General features: G+C 35.8%; 1 protein-coding gene across 1 annotated transcript in view; it reads right to left on the reverse strand.

The window, feature by feature from the left end:
- The window catches only part of LOC136850841 (putative neural-cadherin 2), an 812,567-nt gene that overhangs the window by 24,986 nt on the left and 774,790 nt on the right, over positions 1 to 12,791 (reverse strand). The window contains 3 exon segments of the mRNA XM_067124862.1: positions 2,460 to 2,662; positions 4,095 to 4,494; positions 5,041 to 5,217. Of these exon segments, the coding sequence (XP_066980963.1) occupies positions 2,460 to 2,662; positions 4,095 to 4,494; positions 5,041 to 5,217 (780 nt within the window).

Genomic DNA, 12,791 nt, shown 5'->3' on the forward strand with positions numbered 1-12,791 from the left:
GTTTAGGATGTGTTAGCATGGCTTGAATGGAATGGAATGTAGAATTTAGGCCAAAGACCAAGCACTGGGACCTATCAGGTCATTCAGCGCGGGAAAGGAAATTGAGAGTAGGTAGGTCTGAAAGGTGTAACAGGAGGAAAGCCTCGCAGTTGCACTATGAAATATTTGTTAGGAGAGGTTGGATAGCAAGATGGAAGAGATGTAATATGAATGGAGGTACAGTAAAAGAAATGAAAGAGGTTGCAGCTACGGGCCGAAGGGACGCTGCAAAAACCTTTAGTAATGCCTACAGTGGCCCCCGTGAGGTGCGCTGACGGCACAGCCCCCTACGGAGGCTGTGGGTTGACTACATAAGTAAGTATGGATTAACGAATTCCGTGATAAAAGCATGTATACCTAATGTCATACAACGTAATGAACCGGAACTGTAATTGCTTCATTGAACTAGTAATGATTAATGGTTTGGTAGCACTACCAAATATTCAAAAATAAAAAAAAAAAAAAAACTTTTAACCCTCAACGTTTTTGCCCTAAGTTACGTCTCTTAAAACCTTTCCATTCTGCATTTCCTTCATTATACTCGCCGGAATTAAAATGCTTTTAGCCTAAGCCAGAGTCTCAGAAACCTCGTCTATAACTCTGACCTAAAATGGAAAACCGCAGTATTTTCAAAAATGCAAAACTGACTGAAATGGTAGAAACACTAATACACTGATTACTGCAGTTTCAAATGGGACTTCAAATAAAGCATTTAAGAATCATTTGAAATCTGCAAAGCCAGTTAGTGTTTCAAGAGAATACTGGCAGTTTCCATTTTTCGAAATTTTTACAGATAATGCAGTTTTCCATTTTAGGGCAGAATGTACAATACGTGACCTTGACATTTGCGCAAGTTTAAAACTCTTTAAAAAAAACAGACCTACCTATTGCCTCTCAGCCACCAGTGATCAAAAAGACTCCATCTAACAACTGTTGGGACAATTACACAGCGAAAAGAAAGAAAAAAGAACAAGTGCAAAACATATTATCAACCACTACGAACGGGGGAAAAAAAATGGTGCATTTAAACATAAAAATGAATTTGCCGTGCGGAGTACATTACAAAATAAAAACAATAAAAGGAATTAATAAAGGGAGCTGGAGGGAAAATAAAAAAAAACAGAAGATATTTGATGGTGTAACCAGTTTCCGGAGGGTCGGTTCGGATGATAGAATATTAAACTGGCTTTGGGGCATGTAAAATAAACAGTTGTGAGACATGAAATGCATGATTAATTGTTTTTCTGGCAATGACCCTTGTAGGTTTACACACACACACATACATGCATATATATAATATATATATATATATATATATATATATATATATATATATATATATATATATATATATACAGTATATATGTAAATATTTATATATAATTATATATATATATATATATATATATATATATATATATATATATATATATATATATATATATATGTATGTGTATGTGTGTGTGTGTGTGTGTGTGTGTGTGTGTTAAACCACTTAAGGGTTGAAAGGGCAGAAAGTAATAGACAGAAGAGCGCACGAGGGAAAGGAAATCACTGATAAACTGGGAAATGACATGATAAATAAAAATCTGTGATATGAGAAAATTTAGCGTGTTAATATTTTACTCTATATGCTGATATGGGTCCTCGTTTTTCCCCCATTTCTGTGGAAAAAAATCCACCTTCTCTCTCCACAAACAAATACTTATTTTTTAAATATTACAGTTAATATCTCTCATAGAATATGAATGCCCTTCAAACACCAGGTTCCCTCTCATTTCAAATTTCTAAAAAAAAAAAAAAAAAAAAAAAAACTTCCTCCTACTTATGTAGAAGTGAAAAGGGAGTTTTTTTTTTTAACGCCTTGGTTTTTCTATCTTGAAGTTAAGATATCATAGTGTATTACGAAAAGACTTGAAGAGTATCTTTTTCCAAAAGTGGTAAATAAATAAAGACGTAAATAAAAAAAAATATATTTGAATAAATAAAGTAAAATAATCAAGTAAGAAAATAAAATGAAACAATTATATATAAAATAAAATTACTACATAAACAAATACAACACTGAAATAAATAAATAAATAAGTAATTAGAGGATAAAATAATAAATGAATATATAATTAAAATGACGAAATAGTAAATAAATAAATAAATAAATAAATAATATATATATATATATATATATATATATATATTATTAATATTTTATATATATATTTATATATATATATATATATATATATATATATATATATATATATATATATATATACATACATATAACATTAATCAACAGAATTACGCCATGATGCCAAAACCTCAAATTCCCTTTTTTCATTCTCCATTCCTTTCACACTGGCGCGTCGTCTTCTCATTCCAAAACGAAAAAAAAAGAAAGACCTGTCTCGTCTCTTCCATACCTGAGTCTTCCACAGGTAGACAGCTTTAGCCGCGGGTTTCATGGGATTGTCATTGACGTCATCGATGACGATTGTCACGGGGTGAGTGGCTGCCAGGCCCCCGGCATCCGAAACCACCACCTCCGCCGTCAGGTGGGGGTATACCTCCCTGTCGATTGGTCCCGTGGTCCACATTTCGCCTCCGCCGCGTCCGCTGTCGAGGCCTTGATGGGATAGAGAGAGAGAGAGAGAGAGAGAGAGAGAGAGAGAGAGAGAGAGAGAGAGAGAGAGAGAGAGAGAGGGTTGAAATCTATTAGCGTTCACAAACTCGTTTTGAAATACATGAGAGATAACTAGTTATATAAAAAGTAGTATAAAAGAGAAAGCTTGAAACCTCTTCGCGTTCAGAAACTTTCTTTGAAAAATACGAAAGTTAAAGTTATTTAAAAAGTAGTATAAAAGAGAAAGCTTGAAACCTCTTAGCGTTCACAAACTTTCTTTCAAAAATACGAAAGATAAGGTTATATAAAAAGTAGTATAAAAGAGAAAACTTGAAACCTCTTCGGGAAAAACAATCACTAATACTGATACCGAAAGTTTATGAAGGAAAAATAACACCAGATGCGGAAAACATACTTTTGGATATACTTGTATGATTAAAATCCTTTGGTACTTAAAACTACATACATACATACATACATATGTATGTATGTTAAATGTATATATATATATATATATATATATATATATATATATATATATAAATATATATATATATATATATATATATATATATATATATATATATATATATATATATATATATATAAAAATAACAGAGTCGAAGAACAGTAAGCATTTAGCTCCATATCCCCTTAATTCAAAAGAGGATTTTTCATGTTTTATCTAATTAGTATTGAAAACTGTAAAGAATTTTAAACACGTGAGAATTTTGCCAGTAAATAATCTCCCAGCTAATTAGGCCATTTTAATGAATGTAATCAATCTGCATTTACAGCCTTAATCCTAATTTTTCCGTAACAAAAAAAGAGGATTGGTGGACAAGGCAGAATTGCTCAGTAATCGTATTGATTTTTTTTAATCCAGCAGATTACTCGTAATAAGTTAGGAAGTATTTTTGGGGATTCTAAAAAAATTAGGATTCTAAAAGGAAAATATTTCCTCAGTTGAGTTTGCAAAACCCTTTAACACACATATATATATACATATATTATATGTATACATACACACATATATACACATATATATATATATATATATATATATATATATATATATATATATAATATATATATATATATATATATATATATATATATATTATATATATATATATATATATATATATATATATATTCATTTAAATATGCCTAACTTCAAAGTTGAAAAGTGTAAGTGTGAGGCTATAGTATACTACATACACATACTTGCATACACACAAATATAAATATAAAATATAAATGTAAATATAAATATAAATATATATATATATATATATATATATATATATATATATATATATATATATATATATATATATATAGTGGGATTATAAGTATTATCTTATCCTCACCTCATCCCTGTATCTTCTACCAAATAAACAAGATTACAAAACCAGCAGAACTCGAAACTCACTCGCATTATATCTAAGACTCAGCAGCCTCAGGACGTGAGTAGGGTTGGAGGGCGAGATGGAGAGATTGAACGGAGGCCCGTGCCCCAGCGCCCAAACGTCGTCGTCCGTGGCAGTCAGTACCCCGAGGCGCGTCGCCTGGATGCCCTCGGTGACGTGGAGGACCGTCGGAGGCTGCAGTCGAGGGGCGCAGTCGTTGACATCCGTGACGGATATCGTCAGAGTCGCTGTGGATGACAAGGGCGGGTATCCTTCGTCCACGCCGATGACTCGGGCGACGCCCACTTCCCCGCCGGCGGCCTCCCTGTCCAAGGCCCTCCAAAGTCTCACGCCCCCAGCCGCGTCGACGGACAGAGCTCCCCATCCGCCCACGACGCGGTATTGCACCCTTTGCTGTCCTCCCTGGTGGTGGAGAGCGGAATTGGACATCGAGTAACATGAAGTAAACAAGTTCGTCTTCGCGACAAAGAGAATAAATATTTTAAATCTTCTTTAAATAATAAAGGACAAATATTTACCGATAAAATCCTAATTATTCGCTGTATTTATTTTAATCGTAATTTATTCATTATTTCATTTATTTCGCATGTAATTTATTCTCACTTTATATTTTGAAATAGGACATAACACTGCTACTTGGCTTTTCCTGCCTTCCTCTCTCTCTCTCTCTCTCTCTCTCTCTCTCTCTCTCTCTCTCTCTCTCTCTCACGCTTTTGTTCATCTTAACGGTAATTTATTTATTATTTCATTTATTTTGCATGTAATTTATACTAATTTTCGGTATACCTGCCTGCCTTAATATTCATCTTAACGGTAATTTATTCATTATTTTATTTATTTTGCATGGCTTTATTCTCTGCCTGCTGCCTGCCTGCCTGCTTCTCTATCTCTCTCTCTCTCTCTCTCTCTCTCTCTCTCTCTCTCTCTCTCTCATACAAGCTCACCTACCATGTCAGGATCCCGGGCGGGGAGAGTAGCGAGGAGCGTCCCTGGGGAGGTGTCCTCTCTGACGGTGACCTGAGCCTGAGGGCGCCGAAAGACTGGAGGATTATCGTTCAGGTCCACGAGACTGACTGCTACCCACGCCGTGTCTGTGTGACGTGGATCTGCCCAGCCGCCTCGACCCTGGAGGAGTAGAAAGTAGGTCGAATAAAGGGAAGATAAACTTATATTTAAAGGCCATTACAGTAGGTCGAATGAGGGAAAGATAAACTTGTATTTAAAGGCCATTATTGTGATGTCGAACTCAGTTAAAGCAAACGGGAAAATTTTATGAAGGTCGTTCTTCTGAAAACAGAGAAAATTAAAGCAAAGAGATGGGAGTTTCAGAGAGAGAGAGAGAGAGAGAGAGAGAGAGAGAGAGAGAGAGAGAGAGAGAGAGAGAGAGACTTTGTAGTAAATATATATGAAGCATGAAGATGACGACGTAGCTGAGAGAGAGAGAGAGAGAGAGAGAGAGAGAGAGAGAGAGAGAGAGAGAGAGAGAGAGAGAGAGAGAGAGAGAGAGAGGTCTTTGAGGCAATTATATATGAAGGATGAAGATGACACAAAGGCCACCAGAGAGAGAGAGAGAGAGAGAGAGAGAGAGAGAGAGAGAGAGAGAGAGAGAGAGAGAGAGAGAGAGAGAGAGAGAGGTCTTTGAGGCAATTATATATGAAGGATGAAGATGACACAAAGGCCACCAGAGAGAGAGAGAGAGAGAGAGAGAGAGAGAGAGAGAGAGAGAGAGAGAGAGAGAGAGAGAGAGAGAGAGCTCCTTGAGGCAATTATATGTGAGGATGAAGATGACACAAAGCCACCACATGAAGGATGAAGATGACACCAGAGAGAAAGAGAGAGAGAGAGGGGTGTCTTTGAGGCAATTATATAGAGAGAGAGATGACACAAGAGAGAGAGAGAGAGAGAGAGAGAGAGAGAGAGAGAGAGAGAGAGAGAGGGAGGAAACGTTAGAGTCAGCCCATAACAATAGGGAAAGTAACGTGGCTTTCTCTTTCCTCTCCACCCGAGAGGCAGAAAAATTTCCGACAGAGATACGGAGAATATAATGATACCTTCATTTTGACGGGTCCAGATTTTTCCGAGTTCCCCCTCGAGCGAGTAAAAGAGCTTCTTAATATACTCTACAGTGGGTCTGTTCAGGTTAAAAAAATATATATACATTAACGAGAAAAGTCGAAATGAGTTGTCATATATATAGTGCTGTTAAAATTTCTGCCGGGGGCTGTGCTGACGTTACGAGAGTAGCACTCACTTTTGTCATTCTCTCTCTCTGTCTCAGTCGCTACATTTTAGGAGGGGATGTGTATTATGTATATGTATATATGTATATATATATATATATATATATATATATATATATATATATATATATATATATATATATATATATATATATATATATATATATATTTATACACACATATATATATATTAACAATTTGCCATCTGCCAACAACAATTTGCCATCATCATGAGTCATTTCACACCATCCATAATCCCTTTCCAGTTGGATTCCTACAAATTTCTTTCCAAAGAATTAACAATTTGCCTTCTGCAAATTTCATACTCCATCCATAATCCCTTTCCAGTTGGATTCACAAAAATTTCGTCAAAAAACTAACAATTTGCCACCTGCAAACACCAATCATTTCACCCTCCATTCATAATCCCTATTCAGCTGGATTCCTAGAAACTTCTTGTCAAACCCCCTACCCGAAACGGATTCGCCTCCATAGTACGTTTCCCCTAATAATACTGACGCTGGGCACAAAGAAATGAAAATAAAGAACCCTCGAGAGCTACTTGGCCATGGAGAATATTCACGTCGCCCAGCGTTCAGGCGTAAGTGAATAAAAACAATGACGTCTAGATGATCTCTCCTTTGCTTTAAATTCCTTTTGTTTCCCGACTCTCTTTCCAGTGAGTCCGCGTAGGCTAGACCAACCCCACCTTTTTTCCCTCGGCTTCTGAATTCACCCCTTCTCGTTACGGGGGAAAGTATTCCTTTGTTTAACTCGTATTAAAAGCGGTCATTACGTGTTTTCAGAACAAAAGCGAAAGGCAAAAGTCTCTGGAAGGGGAAAGATGAGTTTGTGCAACGAAGAATTTTGCAAGATAAAACGGCGTTGCTACGGCGAGGTTAAGATCAGTGTGATTATGCGGCGTTGATCAAATATTACATGTGCAAAGCATTGCTAAATATGCACTGCTCGGTTCATGATTTTTGCGAAAAGGAAGTTACAGTTTTTTTGATAACGGGATGAAATATACACCTTTCCTTTAATGAGGCGTATGTTGAGAATACAAAAGACTTACAGAGAGAGAGAGAGAGAGAGAGAGAGAGAGAGAGAGAGAGAGAGAGAGAGAGAGAGAGAGAGAGAGAGAGAATCTTTTCTCTAGTATTTGATCACCCAAATCAGTGCAGAGACAAAGATATATCTACAAAGCATTTTAATTATTTTTATGCTAATGAGATATTTCTGAAATGAAGGAACAAATGCAACAAAAACTAGTATCAAATTTTGCATAATGTTTCACGGAACCACCAACTAAAACATCATCAAAGAATGTGTTTGATATACGAGAATAAGCAAGTAATCAGTGCGTGAAATACACTAAGATGGTAATGATAAAATGCCAAAGATAAATAAATAAAAAAAAAATATATGAAAAACATATTTTGTTCACAGCATCTAAATGTATACTGCATACTAGTGTAATGAAGGTAGAACTACGTGTATGCAGGTAATCTATTCTAATCATTCTTAATTTTCCAATATCTTTCCGGTATAATTTATCTATTTCAAACAAATTCCCCCCACCACATACAAAAACCCTAATTTTGAAGAAGACACACTGCCGGATTCATGAGCTTAGGTAAGAATAATCCACTCCATTTGCATGTTTAATCCATATATATTTCTCGTGGGATGGAGAAGAACAAAAGCGCAGAGAAACCTCGTTAAAAGTAAGGAACAAATTCACCCCCCCAACTCAATCTTTATTTTAGAATTCCTCTCGCAACATTAAGAGGAGAATTACGCTTGACTGACTCGCGCAGAAGTCTGCTTTGTGCATAGCAACGAATTTAAGGTTCCACGTTTATTTCTTGATTGTTTATTCGCAATATTTCTGTTCAAGTTTCATGTTTATCTCTTTACTGTTTATTCGTAATATTGTTGTTATCTCTGAACAAATATCAAGACACGATTCTTACTTTATATGTATACGTAAAGTGATATGTATTCGAAGTTTTGACCGAAAATGATTAAAATCGAGATATGGCCCATTTTCAGAAAGGAATATTGAATTAGCTGAAATGTGGATCACGATATTAGCAAGTGAGAGACAGGTTAACATTCGCATAATTTCTTATCTCACTAGTTTTGTTTCTCGACCACCATTACCTATGCAAACCTAACCCAGTTCACTTGCATATTTCTCCTATATAGAGAAACATGTTATAATTCAATGGCCTGTTCTACTAACAATCTTAACTTAATTTTTTGAGGTTCAAGTTCATTCCCAGCAAACTGCACCAATCACCAACTTTAGCTAAATCTCTGTGCCGAGAATCTGCCACCACAGTCATAAAAATGGTGTAGTATCATCTGCATAAGCAACCAACTTGTTTTCTAGACCAAACCCCACATATGTATAAAACATTTGAGGGCCAAGAACACTACCCTGAGGAACACCAAAGATTACATTCCTCTAGTCACTGGAGTACCTAACAGCATCTACTCTCTGTAATCTATCAATTTAAAATTCAGTGATAATATAAAGATCTGTCAAAGTTCTGAAGTACAGTTGACGAGTTCAAGAAGCAGGGAAATGTTTCCATCCAGGAACTCTTTACATCATTAAAGAAAATCCCATTTTTTAAACGGGGTTGCGTATATTTTTTTTACATTAATAAACAAATATTTCATATGTATTTTTGCTCAAGAAATTTCCGCATTCGAAAATGAAATTTAAAATTGCATACGAAGTACACTTGCCAAAAGTAGGCTAAAACCATAAACCACACTGATTAGAGTGTCACCTTTCTCCAAAATTTATTCACTGGAATTACAGACTGCTATTGATTTACAAATCCTTGTTGTAGAGGCTTTCAATCTCATAAAATTGCGTAAGCCTTTGACTTTTTGCACATTATCTCATCTATTTTCTTTTTTTTTATACTCGGTGTGTAATCAAACTTGAGAAAAATGTAGTGGAATTGGTCACTGTACCACTCTTCATAATATTACTGGTATTCCAAAGACATACTTGCCAAAATTAAAGGAGATAAGTTGCAATATGCATTCCTTTCCCAAAGTGACACTGAAACCCCCGACATCTATAATAATAAAATCCTAGTGGATCTTTCTTGTTTGTCCGCACCGGTGTGGAGGAGGGGTAGGTAGGCGATCGGGAGGGTATGGGAGATGTAACTCATCCACCCTCCTCCTGCAAAACCTGTTTGTTCGGGAGGGTAAGCCCTACCCTCCTCCTGCAAAACCTGTTTGTTCGCCCCGAGTGGGGGCGGGGTAGGTAGGAGATCGGGAGGGTAAGGGAGACATGGCACATCCACCCTCCTCCTGCAAAACCTGTTTGTCCTCCCTGGGTGGCGGCGGGGTAGGTAGGGGATAGGGAGGGTAGGGGAGACATGACACATCCACCCTCCTCCTGCAAAACATGTTTGTCCTCCCCGGGTGGGGACGGGGTAGGTAGGGGATCGGGAGGGTAGAGGGAACATGGCACATCCACTCTCCACCTGCAAACCTATTTGTCCGTCCCGAGTGGGGACAGGGTAGGTAGGAGATCGGGAGGGTAGGGGAGACATGACACATCCACCCTCCTCCTGCAAAACCTGTTTGTCCACCCTGGGGTGAGGGCAGGTTAAGTAGGGGACCAGGTAGGTAGGGGAGACATGTTGGCACACAGCGCCGGGTTCCAGCGCAGCGCTCGCCATCAAGCTCGTTCCTAATGTAACCCGTCAACGCCAGCAGCATAAAATCGCAATCATCACCGTCAAAAAAGTACCCACCGGCCAATCACAACGAAGAATCAGGGCAATACGACAGAATGGAAGATTAAACTTGTTTTTCTTCTCTTCCTGATTTTTTGCTGCGTCTGATTATCCTGATGAGTTCAGTTCGGAAATTAATTGGATCTCATTTTTGCAACGGGATGGTATTAAGCCAATTTTTTTACCCTCTGCTATTTGTTAGTCATAGATGATTACGAGTAAAAGAGCGTTTTATGAGTTAATGTTATTAGTTAATATTCTTCAGTGGGATAGAATTGTTTTTTTTTTAAATCCAATTTTAAATATACTTTGTGGCATAAAATCTTTTTTTTTTTTCGAAATTAAAATTAATAATATATTCAGTGGCATAATTCTTTCTCAAAAATCAAAATAATATATTTAGTTGCATAATTTTTTTCTCAAAAATTAAAATAATATATATTCAATGGCATAAAATCTATTTTTTCGAAAATAAAATATATTCAGTGGCATAAAATCTATTTTTCTTCGAAAATCCAATTTGAAATCTATTCAGTGCATAAAATATTTTTTTAATTAAAATAAATAATACATTCTGTGGCATAAAATCTATTTTTTTCACAAATAAAATAAATAATATATTCAGTGGCATAAAATATATTTATTTTTTAATTCAAATGAATACTGATTAATCTAAATAAACAAACAGTAAACTGATACTTAATGTTTTACAGGATTTCACTGATATTCGATCATAAATGAAAGACGAATAAAAATATAAAAATGAACAAATATAATTTCTTTTGAAAAAAAAAGACGAAAATAAAATCATACCCTACAAAATCAAATATAATTAAACATGAAAAGTGAATAAAGCAAACTTGGGTTATTTAGTTATAAGAAAAAAAAATTATTTCACAGTAATTCGACATTAAACTCAGATTCTGAAATAATAATATCATAAGTAGGACATCCTTTTTTAATTTTTAAAGTATGGTGATAATAAAACCAAATTCTGAACAAGCACAGAATAAGCAAGGGGAAAAGATTACAGACTGGAGACTTTCACGAGATTCCACACCTACTCCATTTGCATATCTAATCATTATTTACACCTCGCAGAGGAGAGAGAGAGAGAGAGAGAGAGAGAGAGAGAGAGAGAGAGAGAGAGAGAGAGAGAGAAAACAGAAAACTCATTAAAAGTGAGGAAAATTTCCTGCATTGCTCCCAGTTATAGTTTTGAGTTTAGCGAGACTCTGTAGTGAGATGAAACTTTCCTGAAATTAAACGGAGATTAACTTAACTAGTGATAATGAATCTGAATATGAATTTAGTTGAATCTAGTATTTAGGCCAAAGGCCAAGCACTGGAACCAATGAGGTTATTCAGCGCTGAAACGGAAATTGACAGTAAAAGGTTTGAAAGGTTTAACAGGAGGAAAACCTCTCAGTCGAACTATGAATCAACTGTTAGGAAAGTAAGATGGAAGAAAGAGAATATGGAATGATGTACAGTAAAAGGAATGAAAGGGGTTGCATTCTTTCGTCATCTAACTGGAATAACAGATCAAATAATAAACTGTTCCGTGGCAAATAAATATAAGAATGAAATTAATGTTCAATTTACTGTATATGTGGATCTCTGAAGCTATTCTTAAATGCAACTCCATATTGAGCAATTTTTGGCTTTTCCTCAAAACAATGGCTATTTTGAATTTGACCAATTCAATTTTAATTCACTTCATTATTTAAAAAAAATAAGAAGCTAAATGAACACAACTCACTTCAAAAAATTAAAAAGTACGATGTTCCACATCAATGCTAGAAACTTGAAGAACAATAAACACCAATGATTAAAGAGATACTAATCATTTTCATATGAGAATTAATTTGAAATATTATTAATATAAAAATAAGGCTGAATACAAACGTAAGCATTAAGGATAAGTAACAAAAAGGAGTAAGTATCTTTCCAGTGTTAACAAACCAACTGTGTTCGTGATTCTAAATGCAAATCAGAAACCCCGGGTTTTCCATACAATTATGTGCAGCGTCATTAAAGAGAGTCTCGTCGTTTCGACACAAATTATGACAAAAGAGCAAATTACACAGCATCTGAATATTCCACGCGGAATCCGCTGCAAATGAAGTAGTTGAAATTGTACAGGAAATAACCTCACAAAACATTAATTTGCACCCACCCACACACACACACACACACGCACATGCACAATGAAGCATTTGAATATTCCACGCGAATCCGTTATAAATGAAATAGATGAAAATGGAAAGGAAGTTTCCAAAACACTAGTTTTCACTCATAATCATACACACATAAACACGCATACACATACGCAAACACATACTCATACACACATACACAATGAAGCATTTGAACAATCCACGCGAATCCGTTATAAATGAAACAGTTGAAAACGGAAAGGAAATTCACAAAACACTGGTTTCCACTCATAATTATTCACACACAAAAACACATACACAAACACAATCACATACACACAAAATGAAGCATTTGAATATTCCACGCGAATCCGTTATAAATGAAATGGCTGGAATCGTAAAGGAAGTATCTTCCCAAAACACTAGTTTTCATCCACACACATACACACACAGCCCACAAACACAAACACACCCCACACACAGACACAAACACACAGAGCCAAAAAACATGCCCAGAAACACAAACA

Source organism: Macrobrachium rosenbergii, chromosome 22 (genome assembly GCF_040412425.1).
Source record: "Macrobrachium rosenbergii isolate ZJJX-2024 chromosome 22, ASM4041242v1, whole genome shotgun sequence".
NCBI classification, from domain to species: domain Eukaryota; kingdom Metazoa; phylum Arthropoda; class Malacostraca; order Decapoda; family Palaemonidae; genus Macrobrachium; species Macrobrachium rosenbergii.